The 24,555-nt window shown below is 32.4% G+C and overlaps 1 protein-coding gene across 1 annotated transcript in view; it reads left to right on the forward strand.

Moving 5' to 3' along the window:
* AP3B1 (adaptor related protein complex 3 subunit beta 1) overlaps positions 1 to 24,555 on the forward strand; it is a 206,305-nt gene that overhangs the window by 169,262 nt on the left and 12,488 nt on the right. Inside the window, exons 23-25 of the mRNA XM_016118856.2 lie at positions 4,167 to 4,398; positions 8,761 to 8,845; positions 19,510 to 19,607. Of these exons, the coding sequence (XP_015974342.2) occupies positions 4,167 to 4,398; positions 8,761 to 8,845; positions 19,510 to 19,607 (415 nt within the window). The remainder of the gene's footprint in view (positions 1 to 4,166; positions 4,399 to 8,760; positions 8,846 to 19,509; positions 19,608 to 24,555) is intronic.

Genomic DNA, 24,555 nt, shown 5'->3' on the forward strand with positions numbered 1-24,555 from the left:
GCTTCAAGAACCATCCATATACAAACTGAAAATACCAGCAAGACTCTCTCATCTTTGCTTTACTTTGATATTTGCTTTATTTTTAGCTGAACAGTATGGTAGGAATATGGCCACAAACATAGTTTGTTTGTTTGTTTTTTTCCTTGAGTTTTAAATCTCAGAATTTTAGCCGTTTGATAGAGACTGGCTCAATTTCCCAGGTCCCAATCTATAAATCTATAAATCCCAGGAAAGGGACTCACTGCACCACGTATCCATTTCTGAACAAGTTAACCAGGGCCATGTAATGAGATGGCATGAGAAGGTGCCAGCTTCATCAAGAACTGAATACAGCCAAGTTCCTAGAAAATGGTAGGGTTTTAAGCAGACAGTCCCATACGTAACCACTACAGGGTAAAACACTGGAGAGAAACCTCCCTCAAAAGACCAACACTTAGTCTTGAACCGGTGTCAGTGTCAGAACTTACTTAACTCTTTATCGAGCTATCAGAACTCATCATGATACTTCAGAAACCCATAAAAAAAAGTTAACCAGGTCATATAACACAGACTTCCCTAGAGAAAAGTCAGAAGGAAAAAGCAGTTTCTACTATGTAAAGTAGTATTCTCTTTAGTAAAGCTACTATCTCATATGGTGCTATTATGTAGATTCCAAAGAGGCAACCCTTGAATGTAAGCTAGAATTTAAGCTCATATGCAGTTGCCACTGCACAGTTGTATATGGTAGTCCTACTAAGTGCTAATTTAGTTATTTGGAGTAAGTGGATCTGGAAACCTTTGACCAAAATACAAGATGATAACAGGTTAGCCTTAGACAATTTCATGAATACCTGTAGAAGGCATGTGACTCCTTCATCAAAGACAAAGGACGGTTTATTACTCACAGCAATAGCAGTGGCCTGTTATAGCAAAATAACAGCATTTGCGCTGTTTCTCTTCGTTCCGGTTCCTATAGGGTGACAAGCTGAAGGCCAGATGATGACTACTCATGCAGTGTGTTGCTTTACACACAGAGGGGAACCTGAGTATCGATGATCCCAATCTTATATAAGGATTGTTAGCAAACCTCTCTAACTTTTGCCCCAAAAAGAGGTATTTACCTCTTTCCAAAGGCTTTTTGTTATACAAACATCCTTGGAAAAATTCTCAGGAGCAAAGTTATTAATGCCTTTTCTCGAAAAACATGCAGAAATGTTATAGACCTGTGACTTGTTCCCCAAAAATGGGGGAAGGGGAAGGGAGAAGGAAGAATGTAACATTTGTGACCTTAGAACAGGGGTTGGCATACTTTTTCTGTAAAGGATCCAGGTAGTAGATATGTTTGGCATTGCAGCTACTCAGCTGTACCATTGGAGAGCAACCATCAACAATATATAAACGAATGAGTATGGCTGTGTTCCAATAAACTTTATAAAGCAGGCAGCAAGCCGTATTTAGCTTATGGGCCGTATTTGCTGACCCCTGCCCAAGATGATCTGTTTTGTTCAAATTTGTTAATAACTACCTTCTTTCTTAAACCCTCATTTTTACAACCCAAATCTAGGTCATTCTGTAATTAACTTTTCCCGCTTTTTTTTTTTTTTTACATTTAAGAAAATTATTGACATTTATAAAATGTGAAGTCAGCAAAGCCATTCACAATGTTTAGCATCCACAGATGATATATATGTTTCTGGAATATAGATATTTAATTGGATATACAAAATAGTGAATGAAATTCCTGTCAGGATTAATTATATTATATATGGAAATTGTTGAAGGATTTATGGAACCTACTGGTTTTATTGGTCAAGATGTGAACTATGTAGTTGATCTAGATTTTGGAGGAAGTTGGTTTAATGTGACTTTATGAACTTAGAAAACAGGTAAAAAAAAATTAAAAAGCAATTGAACACTTTCAGTTAGCCCCTTTCTATACTTCAAAAAGTATATATCATTGCCACAAAGTGCCATTTATGATGTTGTTTATTATAGAAGGGAACAGAGACCTCTCTGTATTGTCATAGCTAACCTTTGAGTATTATCACAGAGGTTGTTTTTTAGATAATGAATTTATTTGAGAACACTTCTTGAGCTTCAGTGTGGAAAGAATGAGTAGAGAGAATCATACTGTTTTTCTTCCTGTGCACAGAACATCTTTTTAACTATTATAATAAAAATGCAGAATCTTGAGACAAGGTAGGAAACAAACCAATATTTGGACCATGTATCCCAGGGTTATATTGAGAGAGAGAATCAATAAACCAACCAAGACATGTCGACAGCTCTTAAATGACTTAAGGCATACCTTCCAAGCACCTTTTATAATACTTGGATCACTAATTCCTGCCTGCTTGTAAACCATACCCCTGCTTCTGTATATATTATACTTATATAAACACTCTCACACACATGTTCTGTGTTTGTTTGCTTATTTTTATGATATCTACTATATCTTTGAAGGAATGTTCATTGCTAAGGTTTGCTGTCTTGGGTTATGCTAATAAACCCCCAGGACTTGTAAAGGAAATAGAATTTAGTGGGAGCATTAAAACGAAAGAGTTTGGAAAATAATTATTATGCGGGAAAAAGAACCTAAAATTAGAAGCGAACGTGCTTTGAAAACTTAAAATGCTCGACTGCCGTTACCATCATCAAAAGGCCAAAGTAGAATGCATAGGCCAGTTGTTCCATTACTTTATATAGCCAAAATTTTTCACTTATCCAGTTATTTATTATATTTTACAAATAAACTCATGCATTTTTAAGACGATTATTTTAAATTGTCCTCCCTTATAAGTCGAGCTTTTGGAGAAGGGATACCATACTTTAATGACAATTAGAAGACATATATCATTTTGGATATGTGATGTTTAACTCTTAGGTTTTTGTTAATGAATTTTAAATTATTAATATAAATAAGTTTTTAATGTTATCAGGCATCAGTGGCATAGTGAACATGTTGACTAGGTTAATATATACTCTCACAATTCTAATAGAAAACCTATTTTGGGAGAGCACACTTGTTAGGAAAAGAAATCTTGATTAGGTCTGTTTAATTACAAATTGATTTTAATTAAAAATGAAAATAAAAAATAATAAATATACCTTGCCCGTGTCAGGTAAGCCACTTGCAATACTTTGAGTGGAAAGAAAGCTGTCACATGATTTTAGAATGGACTGTATTTCTTCATTTAGTATACTGCCTGTGATTCCATTCAAGATCGAGGGGAAAATTTAACAAAAAGAGTCTAAAATTCATTGGAAAGATAAACACATGATTAACCAAGAAAATATTGGCAGAGGGGAGAGAGAAGAGGGACTTTTTGTTGTTGTTGTCGACCACATAATTTAATCATTAGTGTAGGTCTATAAGAAATAAAACAACGTGGTACTGGATTAGCAGCTCAGTCGAGGTCCAGAAATGTTTCCAAGTACATAAATAATTAGAATATTTGCATTTAAAGATCATTGAGGAAAAGCTAACATTAAATTATGTACAAGTGTATAAGCTATTGGTTAAGTATTTAGAGAAGAATAATTAAATATGAAGCTGATATACCTAAATCAGTTCCACGTGAATTAAAAAATTGGAACCATGAAAGCTCTAGAAGAAAATGTAAGTGAATAGTTACCTGATCTTAAAGTTGGGAAGATCTTTTTAATCATTAAAGCAAAGGTAGAAACCACCTTAAAGGAGGTCATAGACTTCAGTTTACAGTGAAGAAAATTCAAGGTGAAAATGTTCAGGGAATCACGATTGGAAATGAAGATACAGGATGTTCATTATTGGCAGATCTATCTTACAGTTCATAAGCCTGAGAAAATCAACTGACAGATTATTAAAATTAATAAAATTATCGCGATGTCCAAATGTAATGTTGTACTAGGAAAAAAACTAACAAATTTATAAACTCTAAAAATATGAATATATATAACTCTGATTATTCTCTCATTAGATATATATTTTTTAAATACATGTACAGAAAAATTTTACTACTGTTTTGAAGGCATTTACTTTACATTTTTATGTAATTTCTGACCTAATATCTTTGTGTGTTCATTGTTGTGGTTTATGTAATGCTTTAGCGAAAACAGATTAAATATCATAAAATTTTGCATGTTCTCTAAGAGAATTAATAACTATATTCACTAAATCATTTTTTTCTTTTTCCAATATGCAATAGGTCAGTGCTCCTGTCTTTGTACCGACGAAAACTCATGTGCTACTTCACCGAATGAGTGGAAAAGGACTAGCTGCCCATTATTTCTTTCCACGACAGCCTTGCATTTTTGGTGATAAGATGGTCTCTGTACAAATAACATTGAGCAATACTACTGATCGAAAGATAGAAAATATCCACATAGGGGAAAAAAAACTTCCTACAGGCATGCAAATGCATGTTTTTCATCCAATAGGTAAATATTCTCATTTAAAGCTTTAACTGTGATAATTAAATGTGTTCATCTTTTAAAAAGTAGCATACATATGATTTTATTGACTATTAGCATACTCTGTTTGTTTTCCCTTTTTAAACCAAATTTATCATGCAAGATAAACATTTCTTTGCCCTTAGTGAATCAGGTTCCAGCAAGGGTAATACCAGTGTTGATGGAAGGATGGGTCTGAAGAATCCACATTGCCTCCCATTTTACCTGTATCTGCATTAACTGCTGTTGTCACTCTTCTTAGCCAGTTTCATTCCCTGCATGATTTTAGACTGCTTTTTTTAATCCAGTACCTCCCATATCTCCCCTTCCCTGTTTCCTTTCACATTCTGTAAGTTGAAAAGTGAAGGGAGTGAAGACGAAAAGATGTATACTATTCCACTCGTCTTCCTTTTCACACATACAATATAGAATAGCCCATAGTATATTACTGGTATCTATACACATCACATTTTTAAAAAAATATTTTTAACCTGTTTATACCCTTTAAAAATCAGGATGTTTTTACATTTAAAAACCAACCCAGAAATCTTACTTTTCTTGGAATTAAACACAAGACATGGCAGTACTGGGTCTTTATTCTCACACGCAGTGCAACTAGCCGATGCAGAGCGGGCTGCCTCTTAGATGTAGCTTGTGCTTTCCAGGTTACCTCAGTGCTCATTACATGATAATGTCTCACTGAACTGTCACCCCATTCCATTTTTTAAATATTGTACCAAAAATATGCCTTTTAAAAATTAAGTGTGATAATTGTATGTCTTACTTTGAGTTTAAAATAATGTAGTAATTAGCATGTCTATCTCTATTCTTTCTGTTTTGTGCAAGTGGAGATAGCCCTAAAGTTTCTTTGGGAAAACTGGCAGGCAAAATTTCAATTAAAAGTGATATATGGTTTCTGTCATTGAATCTTTGAAACATTATAATCAGAGAGCTCCAGAAAGTTTCTTTTTACAGTACTTTAGGTGAGCAAAGCCTTTGACCAAGACTGTACCTTCTTTACTTATTATTTCACAAACTATTCTATTTTTCTTTATCTTCACCCAAGCTCTTTGACATTGTTGAATTCTCTTGTATAGTTTTCATGAGTCATGCAGTAAAGAAAGTCATTCTTTGTTATATTTTTACACAAAGAAATAAAATAATTCCTAATGGATGGAATAGGGTAGATTTTTATAAGTAACCAAAGAAGAGTTTTAAAAAAAAGATGATTTCAGAACTCACTTAATAAAAAAAAAATAACTTGATAATTAAGACACCATTTAAAGAATACTGGATATCTTGATTTTTAATTATTTTGTGAAGTTAATATATTGCCAAGGAGTTGTAAATATCCCAATTTGTGTTCTTTTTTAATTGCTTAAAATCTAGCCTTTTAAAAGAAGCATCAGACAGCTGATATATGAATTGTCTGAAGGTTGAAAATCTTATCCAAAGATTAAAACAGTAGAACAATATTAACATTCCTTTGAGCTGGCATATGAGTCAGTGAGTTGACCTTTTGTTGGCCTATGTAGATTAGAAGAAATATATATAATAAATTTCATAGTAGGATCCTAACAGTAATAAAATATGTGAGTGTATACCATTGCCTTGGTACTCATAGTGGGCTTTTCCTTTCTTAAGCAAGTTTTTTTTTTTAATTTCATATTCCAAAATTAGATTTTATCGAGCTTTTTTTTTTTTAATTTTTATTAGTTTCAAGCATACAGTACATTGGCTAGACATCTATATAGTTAGTAAAATGATCCCCCCAATTACTCCCTCCCTCCCCTGACCTTCCACCTAGCCAATGTATTATGCTAATTGCATTCCTTATGTCTTAGGCAAGTTTTTATGACTATAATGTCTCATTCGTTTTGTTGGCGTTTATTGAATACCCTCAAGATACAGAATTCTTTCCCATGCAGTGGATATTTGTAGTCTCTTTTATCAGTAGACTTACAGAGTATGATATATCTTAATTAGTCCTCCAAAAATATCTTGACTGCATGTTTTTGTGAAATAAGGGAGGTAACATAACTGTTTTATTTAATAAATACATATGCATATGTGTTAAGGAGTTCAGCAGTTTTCTTATTTGTTACCAATCTATTTTCTTTTTGTCTATAATTTATGATGATTTTTTCTGGATTTTTTCCTGTCATTACAGTGAAACTGGATTACTTGCAAGAATATTAGGAATAACGTACCATTTTTCTCAAAGTCGAGTAAGAGTTTTAAAACATACACACACATGCACACACACACAGAATAGCCTTAGTTTGACTGTACTATATTCAGCTGACAAATTTGAGTTTAGCTAAGATTTTACTAGGTACTGTACAACTGTTATATCCAAGTAGATGACATCCTTTGTGATTTCATTTTTCATTATTAATGGTGTGCTATAATAGAACCAGTGTTTTTCAGCCATTTCTATATAACACTCTCATGTATATTGCAGTGATTCAGAGCAGTAACCAAATAAAGGCACTTAATTGAGTACATTTTCCCAATGAAGTAGGCTTCAAATACTATAAAAAATCCATTATATGTATAATTTTATGCTGATCACTTTGTTCTTGAAGCATTCATATAATAAAACATGCCATTGATCATAAGCTGTCCTCCAGAATTAGCATGGCACTAAACTCACATTTAATTATCTTAAGACTGAAGATGATACCAAACTGTGTCAAAGAGTGCAGTCAGCAGGCCATCTTGAGAACTGTCAGTTTGTCAAATGAAATACAAAGATACATGATGTAGAGAGATCTAAATCATAAATGCCATCATGTTATGAAGATGACAGCATTTGCTACCAATGTGGTATTCAGCTACAAACAAAACCCAACCTCAATATATCTATCTGTAGTACAGAAGAAAACATTAAGAATTCACTAAACAATAGCCTTGAGCATTGTGACCGACAGTACTGTGAACTGATAAAGGTGTAGCTTTGGGAGAAATGCAAAAAAATCATTATAGTTATTTACAATAAAGCCTATTTGCCAAAGATTTAGGCAGGAAGTCTTCTGGTACTTGCGTAGCATCCTGGTAAATGTTAAGTTTATAAACAAATGAAATTCAAACTGGAAAAATCAACTTATATACCACTAAGCAAACCAGTATTTTAATCAGTATCAAACAAGTACCCTCTTATAATGCCTAAACTTCACTGAGCCTGTAAAACATAAACATACTTCTTGGTATATTAAGCTTATTGAATTATTCTTTTGTACTATCTGTATCATCATCTCTGGCATAGTTAGCATTAAATGGAAAATCATACTTGCCAACATGTCCTAGGATAGTCGCAGTCTGCTGGATTAAAGTGTGTTTGCTAAAATATAACCACATTTAATGAGATAAATAGAGAGTAGACAAAGCTAAATATAAAGCTGCTGTACAGTATGACTGCAGTTATACTGAAAACTTTTAACAAAGTGGAAATCAAAAGTGGATGGTTTCTGTTTAAATATGTAATATATATATAAATATGTATACTAAATAATATATTTAATATATTTAAGATCCCTTATCATTCTAATGTATAGCTAGACTTTGGATTCGCAAACATAATAAAATTTTGTTATAATTTGTCTTAAGTTTTATCATTGTCAAGTGAAAAACACCAGCTTTGTATGTATTTTGATAGTTATTTCCCATACTTGGTTTATAGATGAAACTTCAAAAATTCCAAATCTACGAAATATCATTTTATTAGTTGTTTTTTCAAGATAATCTAATCTGTTGCTGAATTTTCTTTCAATAATTATTCTTTGAATAATACAATTAGACTTATTTTGGTTTCTATAATGCCAGTTTTGATTAATTTCTGAATACAATAAATTAATTTCATCCAGCTTTTTTTCAATTTGCATTTTTAAATTTTGGATTTTTTTCCCTGAGGAAATTTGGAACATCATTTAAATTTTACTTTTTATATCTAAATAAATATTCCATCGTTTTAAGTACAAAATTTTTTAAAGGAATCGGAGTTTGTTACAATTGTTCTTCACAGGACTAAATTTATTTCCTTCCCACATTCAATGCCTATAGAGACAATATTACAAAACATGAAGTTCTCTGAATTTCAGAAACAAGTAGATATAATGTACTCATTGAAATATGTGCAGAATTAAGTTGTAGAAAATAAAGCCTTAAGGCAGAATAGTGAAATTAACTTATAATTTGTTTTAATATTCTTAGTTTGAAAGTGTTCTTATAAGCCATCATTAAATTTGACTATTTTAACCAAACTGCAAACATTACACAAGTTTTCAGTGTTTAGTTGGCCTCTTTTTCACATCCTCCGTGTTTTCATGTCTAAATTATCTAATTTCCTAGAATCTCTTGAGCCTGAGGGATCCATTACTGTTTCAATGGGTATTGACTTTTGTGATTCCACTCAGACTGCCAGTTTCCAGTTGTGGTAAGTTCAATTGTTTTTCTATATTTCTTATTACCTGTAAAGAATAGCAGATCAAAACTAGGCTTTCAGCGGCTTTTTCTTTGAGAGACAAAACATTTTAACAAATATACTTTTCTTTGGCAATGGTTAGACTGCCATGGAATAGTTGTACAAATCGTGTACACTATATGTGTTTAGCATTTGTCACACAACTAGCCATTACAGTCTGCCATATGTGATTAAAATTCATGGTTTGTTTGTCAAAGTAAGAAGCTAAATAATTTTTTTACTTCTCTTAGCTCTACAGTTTTTGAAAAATTCAGGAGAAATAAAAAAATTTAATAATATTATTGAATAGCCCAGAGAAGAAATCTTTTGAAACAAAACATCTTATACTTTATCTTGAGCCTCCAAGTGGAGAATTATTGATTCTGTCAGTACCTAAAACCCATACATTTTTCCCTTTTTACTTTAATTTGCAAACTGCTTTTAATAAAATTCAAAAGAAAATGCAATTGGCAAAGGTTTTGTAGATGAATATTATACAAAGGAGCTTTTTCTAGGATTGGGTTTTATCATTGTTAATTGCTTTTATATCATGTTTTACACATTTCTAATGAAATCCAGAAACTATTAGCAGTTAGTACAAAGCTCACAGTCATGCATCTTTAAGAATTATCTTTGAACTCTTTTCTTTTATATTTTTCTGGTCTAAGATATAATTTGTGATTTTGAAATGAAGTTGCTTTGTTTTTATTCTGAAAAGAATCAAGACATTTATCTGAATTTTAACTAGGTTAAAGCAGAATTTGTTAATGATAAAAATCTCCACGCTTAGGTAATAGACATTTTTAAATAAGTTTTATAGGTTGAATATAGTCAGCCTTTTTTTTTTTTCATATACCTTTTCAGTTTACCAGTAATTCAGGCCTAATATTGTACCATTTATTACTGAGAACCTGCAGTGATGAATATAAGCAATGTAGCATAACACATTGATTTTATGCAGATCATCACCTTTATGTTTTGGGAGGTCTGCTATATTAGTGATATATAAAAACTGATTACTTTTCTCAACATTGCCTAGTAATTGTTTATTATTTTTCTATTAGGCAAACAACACAGATCAATATTACCGAGCACAAGACTATGAGTAACATCACTCTAAATAGATTTGCCTCCAACACCAGAGGTATATTCATTTTAATGATATCGACAATGTGAGCCCAATGACAAAGCTCATGCACCAAGTTAGAGCACAGTTACAAACTAAAAATTTTATTTTTTCTTATGAATTTATCTAAATAACCTTTTATATTCTATGTAATGAGGATTTTTAAAAATATATTTCCATTACATTGCCTCTGTAGTCATTTGGACAAGATTTGCATTTTGTCTTTCACAATCAACTAAGTCCCTTTAGAGATAAATATATAGATAGTGTTTGATTTTTCTCTTACATTGGGAAGTATATATGAACAATTTTTTTTCTCAATTTCTCTTAAACTAATTTGAGGAAAACGATGAATGTATTTTACAAAGAAAATAACCTTAGCTGTTATAAGCATTTACAATATGTTTTGCTGTTGTGAAGGTATAAATTAGTTATTTTCAATTTAATTAAGAACATAAGCATACTAGATAAAAAATTATTTTTTTGTGTGTTCCAAAGAGAACACTTTGTCTTGCATCAAATGTAATTGATCCTGAAGCAGTGTAATCACAATTACTCACTTTCTTAATTGGCCTGCCCAAAATCAGAAAATGGAAACCGATCGACAGTGTTTAAATCAATAGCTTCATAGTAGTGCTAGAGCGGGTAGGGAGATAGTGGTAATGGGTAGATCAATTGGTCTTAGATGCCAATCACTGACTGTGCCTTTTGCATAGTAAACAGCACTTTTTGCTTAGTGATGTGCTGTATTAGTCTTGGTAGTTCAATAAAAAGGGGAAAAAGCAAGAATGGTTGATATTGAATTTTTTCCTTGAAATAAATTATGCAAATCGATACATAAAATTATTGGTAATAAGAACATATTTGATAACAAGCCTTCAGAAATGCTGAGAACATGGACTATAAGCCTTCAGGCACACTTCTATTTATTAAAAAAAGGAACAAGAGTAAAACGATCCTACTTTAGCCTCCAGATTAATTCTCATCATTATAGTTATATATTTATATAGATCTATAGAACTGTTATATGTAGCTATATAGTTATATGGATACTTGATAAGTGTTAATGTCACTTTATTTTTGCTTTGCATTTTAAATGGCCATCAAATTAAGTCCTTGATTAAATTTGAGATTGAAAATGTGTATAATATACAGAAATGCATCTCTAAAAGTAGATGCAGTACATAAGCAGGTCTCATCCTTATGATCAGATATTAATGTATCAACTAGTATGAAAATAATATGGCTCGGCTCAAGTTAGAGGGCAGAACACTAGCATCCACACCTCTTTTTGCCCCAAATCCTTTAAAAAGACAGAAAATACATTCTTTAAAAGAGAATGAACACTTAAAGTCAGAAAGACTGTCATTAGCTGACCAGAAATTGTGAAGAATTATTGGTGGTTAGAAAGCAAATCGAAGCAGATAAACAATAACAGAAAATAAAGACCAGAGAGTAAAACACTCGTGGGAAAAATTACTACAGTAGTAAAAACAAATCTGGCAGACTATCAAGCACAAAGTGAACAAGTGAAAAGAAAAGTTAGAATAAGACAGCCATCAGGGAATTAAAGAACTGCTTCCAGCCCCACTTCCCCAACCTTACCCCTAGCAGCAGGCAACACACACATTTAATTGGAGACCTACAAATTATACTGTAAAGAAAGTGAACTAGTTGTCAAGAATGACTTTTGGTGTGGATGTGGGGGTCTAAGAAAACAGCAGAGTTTTAGTTTTGGGGAAGGAGGCAGGGATGGTTAGAGATAAGATAAAATACAGTCAAAATAAGATGGCTGGAAGGGGCTCCACGTACACATACTAGTTATCATGATTCATGTCAATAAGTTAAATTCCACTTATATTAAACATGTAAAAAACAAATGCAACATCTGCTACTTATAAGAACCCCACCTAAAAGAGAATGATGCAGAAAAATTAAGAATAAAAAGATAAAATATGTGTATATGTGTGTGTATATGTTTACTATCACAAAGACTGTGAAAATAGGGCATTAGTAACACTATAAAAATAAAAAAATTTTCATATTTTAAAAAAATTTTCTATTTATTGCAGTCATCCACAAAAACATGTTATAAACTTTTCAATAGCATAACTTTGTAACATATAAAGCAGAAACTGATAAAATGCTAGGAGAAATTGACAAAACCCTGATCATAGTATATTTTAATACACACATCAGAATTGATAAATTAAAGCGGAAGATAGATATTTAGATAGACTTAACAGGTAGATATATATAAACACAAAAACAAAATTTCAATAATTCAGTTATCAAGTTTGATCTAAGATACATGTGTGTTTCCAAAGAATTTCTTGTTTCCTGAATACAAAAAAATACACATTTTTAAAAGACACATAGGGTATACCAAAAAAAAAAAAAACAGGAGGAGGAGGAGAAAAACTATGGGCTAATATAGTCCATTTAAAAAAAAGAAATATAAGAAAGATTTAAAAAGAGAAAGTCAATAAAACAGAGATCTTCTAAATTACAAAATAATATGTATAATGCTATACCAATACATTGGAATATTTAGATGAAATGAATGGTTTCATAGAAAAATATGAGTTATAAATTTTAAAAAGGTTAAATATTATCAGAACTTCAAAAAAGAGATAACCTCTATAGTATTTAAACTTTTCTAAAACAAAGGAAAAGGAAAACTTCCATGTCATTCTATAAGGCTAGCATAACCCTGATTTTAAAACCCAAAAGGGAAAAAGAACCAAAAGGATAGCATACAAATGTGCACACCACTTGAGTTTGTAAGCTCAAATGACTTCTGGGCCATGCAAGTTACCTCTCACCACATGAAAAATCAGAAGCGTTCTCTAAGTCATAAAAACAAAACAAGGTTGCTCCCTTCAACACTATTTCACATTATAATGGAAGTTCTAGCCAATGTAGAAAGACAAGTGAAAACAGAGGTATAAATCCTAGAAAGAAAGTCAGAATTATCATTTTATTGAATATAATATTCAATCCAGAAAGTCTTGGAATCAACAGAAAATCAGATTATTTTTAAAACTACTGAGTTTAGAAAGGTATACAGATCATTATATGAATATCATAAAATTTCTATATAGTAGGAATGACCAATTTAAAAATGTTATGAGTAAAATTATTTGCAAGAACAAAAGGAATAAATTAACAAGAAATGCATAATACCTGTGTCAGAATTAAAGCTTTCCTGAAGGCCATGAAAAGAATATGTAAATAAGATAATAAATATACTCCGTTTCTAAATGGGAGACACTGTTCTCACTCAAATTAGTCTTCAACTTTAATGTTGAAGTTAAACATTTCAGGAGGCCTTGTCAAGGAACTTGACAAATTTCTAAAATTCCACTAAAAGAAATTGTTCAAGAAAAAAATCAAAACAAAAATGTAATGACAAAAGCTTTTCTCTACAATAATTTCAAAATTCTTTAAAGCCACACGAATGTTTTTTAATTTTATTATATTTATTGGGGTGACTTTGGTTAATAAAATCATATAGGTTTCACGTGTACGATATTATAATACATCATCTATATATTGCATCATTTGTTCACCACCCTAAGTCAAATCTCCCATTACCATATATTTGACCCCCTTTTCAGAGGTCATTTCTATAGTTCATCATAAAATTTTTATTCAACATAATTACTTGGCACAGGAATCAGTAAAACAAAACAGAAAATTCAGAGATTTTGTATATCAGAAAGGTGGCATTTCAAATCAGTGGGGAAAGAATGGACCATTCAATAAATGGTATTGATGACAAAAGGTAACTTCCTCCCACATATTACTCTAAAATAAATTCCAGGTGGATTTATAATTTAATCATAAAAACTCAAAGTCTTTAAATATAATATAGACAAATTTTTATATTTTTGGGGGGCAAAAGTCTTAAGCAAGAGATAATACCTTCCAGAAAGATATAGAGAAAAATTATTGACAGTTTTGAATATTAAATACTTTTCAATTCTACAAAGAAAAAAATATATAACAGGTGAGAGATGGTAAGAAAGTATTACAGTGTTTAGTAGACAAAAGTTTAATAACCAAAATATATAAGGAACTCTCACAATCAATAAAAAAGAATCCAATAGAAAATTGGAGAAAGTCTACAAGTAGGCATTTTACAAGAAAAATACAAATGACCAATAATCATAAGATGTTCTAGATCACTAGTAGGAAAAAAAAAAATATTTCACCTATCAAATAGGCAAAAATTTTTAAATAGTTTTACTATCTGACATTGACAAGGGAGGTGGAAAAAAAACGTATTCTTTTATATTGTTTGTGAGACTTAAAATTGGCACCTGTTTTAGGGCAGTTTGGCAGCATCTATCAAAATTCATTCTCTTCAGTTTTAATAGTTTCTTTTTTAGGGCATCAAGCCCAGGGAAATACTGGTGCTTGTGCAGAAGGAATAGATCTATCAAAGACTATTAAATATGTATTGCAATAAGGAAAATGCAAGGGAGAATCAATAAACAAGTGCTTAAATTATGATACATCCCTATTATGTATGTAGGTTTTGAGTATCTACTATGCATTCAGCATTATACTGAGTATATTTCATTTAATTGTTAACTAGCCTGTAAGGTAAATGCCATTTTTCTCACTTAATAGATGAGGAAACTTCAGTCTCAAGACAACTTGTTCATTTCTCTTACCTAGAAAATTGACCAATTTGGGTCCTACAAGTCTGAAATGCCAGAAGATATAGTATAAGTATAGGCATTACAATTAAATGTCTAACAGGTAGAATCTTGTCTTACTTTAAACTGTTATGCCATCTGATCACATGTAACTATGCTATTTAGAGCAGCCTAATAATAGTACTTAGTCAATTTGGTAAACAATTCCAGTAAATTTACATCTATTATTAACTCATTTTCACCATTCCCTATCCATGGAAAGATATATGTATTTAATTGATAGATCTTGAGATAATCATGCTAAGTAAAGTAAGCCAGACAAAAAAAGTTGAAAACCACATGATATCACTAGTACAAGAAGAGCAGAGGTCAACAGTTCAGAGCTGCTGGAGTAGCTCCACGGTGTCTTCATGGTATAAGGTCTTTCCGACTTTCCATTTCATGTGTTTTTTCATTAGCATATGCCAATCATCTTAATGGTCACAAGATGCTCTACTGCTCTACTTCTAGGCTTCTATGTGCATTCCGGCGGGGGGCGGGAGAGGAAGGAGGATAAATGACTTGGAGACAGGAGCCATGTTCATTCAGAAAAGCAAAACTTTCCCAGAAATCTCCAGCAGACTTATGTTTATGCATCACTGATCATAACTCGGTCACTTGATCACTCCTAGCTACGAGAGAGGCTGCGAGATAGTGTTTCAATTGGGCACATTGTCTACCTGAACAAAATCAGAATTATTTCAGGAAAGAAGAAAAAATAGATATTGAGGAAGCAACAAGTAGTGTCTACCTCAGCAGTGTTCCAGTTTTATTACATTTGCTTCATGAGACCTATTTGGATGAACTTTTATCCTTAGTTTTTCATACATGGTTACATTTCAACAACTACAAACAATAAACACACATTAACCAAAAGAAACGAAAGCAAAACATCCAGTCAATTTGCATCATGTGTTAGTCTCTAACACATTGCTCCTTGCTAGTGGTGACATTTCAGAGTCACCACCACCCCACCACCACCAACTTAAACCTGCTGCTTATGCACTTAGAGTTTGATATGTGCTTTAGAAGGTAAATTTTCCCCTTCTTTCTCGGCCCTCCCACCCTTCTCCCTGGGCATCAGTGCTATGTAGCTTCCTAATGTCAATGGAGTAAATGGCATCCTTCAAGAGTGTTGGGAAGGAGATGGCCGATCTTTTCATCTGTAATTAAAAAGAAAATATGAAGAGAGATAGTGTAGTACCTATGATTTAACCCAGTGGTCCTCTGGCGTTTTAATTATGTATATCTATTAGTAAAATATTTCTGCCATGTACTCCCTATATGTATAAATATATTTTTAAGTTATATATGTTGTGTGTGTGTCTCATTGCGCTAACGTATTATGTATGTACTAAAATATGTAGAGGAAAAAATAGAACTTTAAAAGGAATGAGAAAAAAATAATTAAGTTTTTTTCCTCAATGGATTTTCTACCTCAGTGGAGACCTTTGCGCTTTCCACTTTGGAGAACACTGATTTATCTAGTCATTGAAAGCTGAAACTTTATATTTAACACTAAATTGGTATTTATTTATTTGTGTATTTGTTTGTTTATTGTCTGTATATATGTATACCTATCCATTTGCTCCTTTATCAGCCTTTTACATATTTCTCTTAATGTGACAGCTTTCTACTACACCAGGCATGGTCTCATCTTTCAAGTGTCCTACCCTCAGTACTTCTTTCTATCCTAACCACTCCTCTGTTGTGTTCAGAAGTATCCTACTCCATTCTTTGGCCGACCCATTCATTTCTTGTTTGTACTCTTAATCCCAACCTCATTTGCCTCTTCTTAAGACCTTGCTCTATCAGTTATCGTTGGTTTCCTCCTCTTCGCTGGCTGTTTCCATTCAGCCTTGAAACATGCTCAGGCTTCTTTAAGCATCCTTCTTTTGCCTCTGCATCTTCGTGAAACTTCTTCTGCTTTCTCTCCCATTTTTCACTGGAAGTCTTCCCATTCACCCACTGCATTCTGCATTCCTCCTCCAAACTGAACTGCCTTGCTAAGGTCAGCAGTTACTCTTGCTTTTTTTTATTCTTCTCTGCAGTATCTGACACACATCTTTCCTTCCTGTCCAGTCTTTCCAAGTCTTTTCTACAAGTTGAACTTCTTCCATTTTTACTTAAATACAGATCTTCCCCAGGTTCTCACCTTATCCTTTTTCTTCGTATATCCTCTTTTCCTATATGATCTTACTTACTTATAAGGCTTCGGCTCTCCCCTGTACTACTCTGATTATTTCCAAACTCATATATACTGCCTTGACCTCTTTTCTGATTCCTTGATTGGTGTTTCTAATTACCTGCTAAATATCTCTTTCCTGGTAACTCAGTGGTACCCAAAATATAACATGATTTAAGCCAAATTAATTTTGTTTAACAAGCCCCAAAACTGCTTTTCTTCAGTAGTTGTCATCCTTCCAGTTATACACATTGGAAAATTCAAAGTATCTTCCATCCATCACCAGATCTGTCCCTTTTAACTCTGAAATACCTCCATCTTCCCCATTCTCAGTGTTACCCACCCTAGGGAAACAGACTTATATAGTGGAACAACACACACACACACACACACACACACACACACACACACACACACACACACACCCCCGACCTTGGTTCAAATCCCAGTCCTGCCACTTAACCAGCTGTGTAACCTTGGGCATGTTGTTTATCTTATCAATAAATTGGGGGTACAGAAGTTACCGCTTAGAGTCATTGTTAGGATTTACTAAATAAAACAGGCAGTCAATCATCATCATCATCATCCCTACCTAGACTAGTAAATTAGATTCCTAACTGATTTACCTGCCTTAGGTTTCTCCTCTACTCCACCTTACAGAATGCCACCAGAGTTTCTAAAATATAAATGGGATTGTTTGTTTTTCTGGTAGTTTCCTCTTTCTCCATGAAACATTGAAACACCTCTGTCTTAGTTATATGAGTAAAGTAGTCATATACTTTGTCATACAGATCAAGACACTTTGGAGAATGAAAAGAAACATTAACTGAACAGGACTTCAGGACAACAGCCATAAACTGGGACTCCTGGGAGAACTAGGACAAATGGTCATGCTCCATATGATTTCTTTACAGTGTTCCCCCAGCCTCATCTCTTGACACCACACTGCTCATCATTCCCAAAACACAGGTCTAGAATGTCTAGAATGCCCCCTCCCTCCTCTTAGAAATAAAGTCATCTTTCTCACTCCTGCAGAATTAATCAGTCCCTCTTCCATAGACAATAACACTTTTCTACATCTCTAATGTAGCACTTACCATTCTATTTTAAACATAATTCAACTCTTTCTCACTGGACTTATGAACTTAAAGGTTCAATCTCACTTGCCTTTAAATCCTCAGGGACTTGCACAATACATGGGATCAAGTTTGTATTCAGTAAATGTTTATTGAATTAATAGATAAATTGGATTTATTGGTCTGCCTTGGACAATTCACATGTGAATAATTCAAAGCATTCTTTTTTTTTTTAATCTTTATTCCATTAAAAAAAAACTATATGGCAGCTTACAAAATAAAATATGTACTAGCATAAAATAAAAAAAAAGATATCTTTTTTTTCTTCATATTACATTATTTATCTCTACTTCACCCTTCAATAAAGTGTTTTTTTTACCTAATGTTTGGTCTTTCTTATCCATAATACCCATCTACCTAGCCACTTTCCCACAGGCCATGAGATCCAGTTTTTTCTATGAGATTTTCAAAAAGCTTTTGTTTTTCTGATACAAAAGAACAGATTTGGTTGGCTTAGTTATGCACTGCTCTTCCATCATCACTCTTCCTTCTTCAGTGGAATGTATAAGTGGTACCTGGAGATGCAGCAGCCATCTGGCAACTGTAATGATAACTGCCAACACACTAGGGATGGTGGAGTTGAAAGCCAGAGAAACTCGGGTCCCTAACAGCACCTCTAAGCCATTAAACTTGCCTTTAATTCCAGGATGTGTTGTATACTAAACAATAAGCTCTTGCTTCTCAAGAAATTGTTAGTTGGATTTTCTGCTTATTTGAAGCCAGACACAGTCCTAGCCGATAGACTCATCAACTTGTCTTCAGATATGTAACTTAAAATTTTTAAAGCAGTTTTTGTCATTTCTTACAGTGTCATAAGATTTAAATGAAATCAATGCTCTGTTGTTTTTCTATCTGATACAAGTATAAATTGCCTTTCTCAAGTTCTTCACATCCTGTCAATTGAAATAATAACTTTCACCACATGTTGATCAATAATGTCAGTGAATAACACTACTAGAAAATAAGGGTTTTGGTTTTAAGGAAGCAAGTTTGCAGATGAGATATTGTTTTATTAGCACATCTAAACACAGTCGAGTCACTCCATTTTATTTATTAAAAGCTAATCTAATATTTTAAAACTAATATTCAACCATTTTAGACTAAAGCACTCTATTTTCCATACTTTAAGCACACAAAGTAAAGATAAAATATTACTTATCTATGTAAGCTGTGTGAAGTGTTCCTCTGATAATAGTGGATCTACACTCTTCCTGCTTACCTGTTTTTAAGAGTTCTGTGTTAAATGGTGTATTTACTGTAACTGCATATTTTTGTAAATAATGTTTTCCAATTGAGTTAAGAAATGTATTTCTCTGTAAATAATGTTCAGAAGTTTTTCAAGCCTTTTAAGCTGTGACTTCAAGCCAAGAAGCTCTTACACTTTATATGCTGGCATATGCTTTAATTGCACCTATTTAACTGCATAGTGTTAAGAGGAATGTTTATTCAGCATTTAGTCAGCTTTTATGTGGTATTTATTTTAGTACCAAGGATGATTGCTTCAATGTTAATATTCAGCCACCTGTTGGAGAACTGCTTTTACCTGTGGCCATATCAGAGAAAGATTTTAAGAAAGAACAAGGTGAGTGATTACTACAGTTTACTAGAAATTGACATCCCAAATATGTGCTCATTTTTCTGGCTGGTCTCTAAGATAAATTACCATGTACTTAGTTATTAACAGATATCAGTACACAATCTTCTAATTTTTGCTAATGCTTTGCCTTTATAAAATAACCTTAAAAGTATATGTTTATATTCCGGGCATACCTGAAAATTGATTAATATGTCTTTAAAATACTTAACTTTTCAATTCTGGGAGTTGTGGTTTGCCAACCTAATGATATTCTTATGTATTTTGTATTCGTGAAGATGTCAAGAATTTGGGACTTAACCAAAGTTCTACCACTATAGATGTCATATTTCTGGGGTTTTTTTCCATTATAGAATTGTTTTTCATGTCTTACCAATATATTTTTCCCTGTACACATTAGAGTACTTTACCCTTCAAAATAAAGTCCTAATTATAGCTTTAAAATACCTAATTCTATATTAAAGAAATGTTATTTTATCAGACTATCAGAGCCAAAACATTTAAAAATGTGCACCTAAAAAGGAAATATTTTCAGCAGAATGAAAGTATTGTCATCTTGTGCTTGTCTCAGAGTCGAGCATACCTTCTAATAAAAATAATTTTTTTCTTACATGAATAAGGGAGAATAACTCTGACTGAACTTGTGTTTAATTAAGGATAGCATTTCTAAAACCGGAGAATATTTAAGTGGTATAGTTAGCAATTTTTAAGTTTATGGGAACCTAGGCTATTTTTTTCTCTGGAGGGAGATATCAAACAAAGATCCCTTCATCTTGAGATCGTTAATTTATATCCGTCAAGCTTCCAGAAAGTACTGGACACACACAAATATCTAAACTAAAGGAGAAGGGCATGCTTCCTGGCACTCCATCGTTGTAGTGCCAAAGATTTTTATACTATAAGCCTTTGCAATCTACAATGTCAGAAAGACCTGTTGTAGAAGACTCTCACAAAGAAAATCTCATGCAAGACTGTAAATGAATAGTAATCTTTTATTCTTCTGCCTTATTGTTAAGTGATAAAAAGAATGACTAAATCCATCTTTGCACTTGCTTTTCTTGGAAGTTGATTATTGCCATAGAAGAAAGTCATCTTTGTGATTTTATTTTTCTCTTGACAAATTGAATTGATTCTTACGTTTGCTATTCTTACCCTTGCTGGCAAAAGCCTGCCTCTCTGCTTTACACCTGCTCAGCAAACCAAGGTGAGTGGCACACAAGTGATTGAATAAGCTTGGGCACATTTATTGTTAGGGGATACTCTTTTTTTTTTTTTTTTTTTTTTAAGTGCTGCTAAAGTGTTTCTAAAGCAGCAGATTATCATATACCCTTTCTCTCCCTCAGCTTTGGTTTAGAATACTTGATATTTCGATCAAGTTTTTTGTGCTCTGCTGTGACTGAGGGATTTTTTCCCTGACTAACCATACAGAACCGTAAGCGCATAAGAGAGGTGCGCTTGGAGAACAGCTGTGGTCCTCTGTGGAGTTGTTGCCAAAATTCCTTTTTCTTCTGCCATTTTACTTCTATGGTTGTTGATTATTTGTCTGAATAAATCTGGCAGCTGTTTGCTATGTTTAATAGAGCAGAAAGGCTACTCTGAATAAAGCTATTTGAAAATTTGTTTATATGAAGTATTTGTAAATCCTTGCAAGTCTCTTGGCATTTCTGTATCATTCTTTCTGTCTTCCCAAATTCATTCTTTGATATGAGACTTGATGCTGGCAAATTTACCACAAGTTTAAAGAGTATTTTCAATAGCATCTTTTTAGTTATAGATTTCAGCTGGTTTGGCAATAGAGGTCTCAATTCTTAACTTTACACATGTATTTGTTATAATAAGGACGAGCTTAGCTTATTTCACAGAAGATACCTAGAATTGACTCAGTAACTGAAAATCCTAAATCAGAATAAAAATCAGTTTTTTCATATTTTATCAATGCAAACTTCTGGAAGGCAAAATGCTATTAAATTCAAGCAGTGTCTGTATGTGTTAGTACATGCTAGTTTTAACCTATATTTCCACTTTAAATAAAATGAACTTACATATTTAATATCTCATTTCACAGGACATGTATTTTAAGAATCAAGAAATGCATTAAATGTATTAGGATTTAACTGGAAAGATATAAATAAAAATCAAGGACTATGGTTCTGTTTTTATATTTAGATTTTATACAGATGTACATAATTAAAAAGTGTTTACAGTATTAAATAAGAATCTTCTAACAGATTGTACACATTAGATTAATATTTTTTAATGAAAAAGTTTTGTTTCTCATATATATAACCTCATCTATCCCTTTTTCTCAGTGGTTGGCATTTAGAGTTCCATGGCTAACCATGCATTTTATAAGGTTGATAGGCAAAGAGCTAAATGAAAGATTGGTTTATCCTATATATTCATATTATTCATATTCATGGTATTTATATGATGAGCCTTAACCAAGAGCATGATTTTTTTCATTGCTTTGAGTTTTGAGCCTTGCAAAGTTAGTAATCTAGCTGTTGGGTAATTTCAGTACCATAAATAATATGAGGTATCTTTTTTACTTAAAAAATTTTAATTCAATTTCTTCTTAAGGCCATTTTAATTATAAGATACCTAAGCCAATTGCTTATTCCAAACTGCCTCTCCTATTCATTTTCTTCTTATGAATTAAATTGGAAATCTAAAACTTAGAAAAAAATTATTTTATCTATTATATTATTTGCTTTGCATTTAAGCAGTTAATTACAGCTGATTAACCTAAATTAAGTGCTGTCCACTGCCTCACCAAAATTTAAATAAATTCTAATGAAGCAACAAATTCTATAGTCTAATAATTTTTTAACATTTTTCCAGTAACTTTACCTTTATTATTTATGAGCAGACAATATAATATGTAAAGTCTGGTTTTATAGGAGAAACTTTTAATGATACCTTGGCATATTTTCTTTCTCGTTAATTTGAGAATGCCTGATATATTTTCATTTAGAAAAATCTCTAGTTTAAGAAATCTAGAATGTTTACTTAATTTTATTATGATTTATGTATCCATCTTATGGGTTCCTAGCTAGCAAGATGCTAATTCTTTAAATGGTCAGACATTTACTATTTTCTGGCCCTTAACTACCACAAGCAATCATATTTGATGCCCCTTAATTAGAGCACCTTTTTTTCTTTCCAGGTTCTTTTTCCACCTCAGCAATCGAGACAATACATTTGCTTACCATGCTGCTCTCCTAAGTGTTCTTTTGCATGTAAATTAATCTTGATTCAGTTTACACTGTCATGCTGAGTGGTACAAATTGCCTATAACAATAAAACAGCATGAGTTAAAAATAAAGGGGGGTGGGAAGGCAGATTGAATGTGTGCCTTACTTGATAGGATGTTACTTTGCTTTATGCCAATACATTAGCTGACAATAATGAATCTTCTGTTCTGAAAAGCATGGTTTAGTTGATTTTTTTAATTTTACTTCAATGGAGCAGTACCTTGTCTTTTATAGACCAAGTTAGACAAACCATTAATGACAAGAGTGTTAAGGTTAAATATGAAGCAATGCATTCACTTCTCTGAGTGCTATCCATCTTTCCATTTACAGGAGCTTGACAAAAGTACTGGCTTTGTACAACATTTCCTTTAATTACATGCTGCGGGAAACAGGCTTTTAACATAAACATAGTTGCATTCATTTATTCAGCAGTTGCTCTTCAATAGAGCTTAATGGAGAAGGTTTAAATCCTAAATGAGTACACACATCTCTCAGCAGTGTTATGTCAGCAGCCACTGTGCTTTACTTAAAAGCAGTGTTTGACTGCTTGTGTAGTTTTTAAAGCTTTTGCCTAATATTGAAGTTAAACAGTCTAAGACAGAACGCAGTGTCCCCGAGTTTGAAAGTGGTTAGTAAAAGCTGCTCTTTGTTAAAAGCTAAATAAGTCTTTTTAGAGTGATTTAGGTTCTGGTATCCTCATACTGCTAGTCATAGGGATTTTTAAAAATTTCAGATTGTATTTGTAATGAATAACTAAATTAAATACATACCCCTGGAGATGCAGGGCCTTTCGAACACATAAAATCAAATTTTACCGTTTTCTTAAATTTTGTAGACTATTGTGCACATATCAGATGTCTCAGAAGATTATCATTTTTAGTAGATTTCATTAGGTGTCGGTGACATATCAAATCCAGAGAGATGACATTTATTATAATTATTTTGTTTATTTTAACCCAAATATTAAATTTCAATATTTGCTCCAAATATTTGGTATGTTATTGAATTTGTTCACTGAACATTTTTATATGAGCTTTTGATATTAATGGCATGTCTGTGTTAACTTGGTATGGCTTTTGTTCATGATTTTGCTTCTCTCTTAAATATTATTTGAAATGTCTCTGGTATTTAAGGTTTTCCATTTACATTTTTTCCTTTGTTTTCAAATGTTTTGCTTCCAGAAATTTCAGTTGATGTTTTTGTCAGTGAATATAGTGCCATTCACTAGGCAAATGCTGTTATCACGAAGGTAGCTTAGATCTGTGTACATGTTTTAGAACCACATAACTGCTCAGTGACTTTCAGCATCGTTGAGATAACTTTGCTCCATCATATTGAGGCCATTCATCAGGAAATGCTGCTAGTTATTCAAGAATCACTTTGATTTGTTCTCAAGCAGCATTTGACAAGAGAGATCTTTGAATGAAAAGGAGAATAGGAAAAAAGATCTCAAAAATTAAAAGCTTAATAGTTTACAGATGCTAAATTAATTGAGTATATTTTAAAGGGACTGAAATTGATATTTCATCTTTGTGAACTACATTTTTATCCTATCGTATTTTAAATAATATTTATTAAGAGTGATGTTTGACTGCATTTTTACACATTTTCCTGCACAATAAAAATTAAAAATTTTTTGAAACAGTTTCAGATCATTTTATTCTGAAGTGGTATTTCTTTTC

The sequence above is a fragment of the Rousettus aegyptiacus genome, unplaced genomic scaffold, assembly GCF_014176215.1.
Source record: "Rousettus aegyptiacus isolate mRouAeg1 unplaced genomic scaffold, mRouAeg1.p scaffold_m13_p_8, whole genome shotgun sequence".
Lineage (NCBI taxonomy): Eukaryota > Metazoa > Chordata > Mammalia > Chiroptera > Pteropodidae > Rousettus > Rousettus aegyptiacus.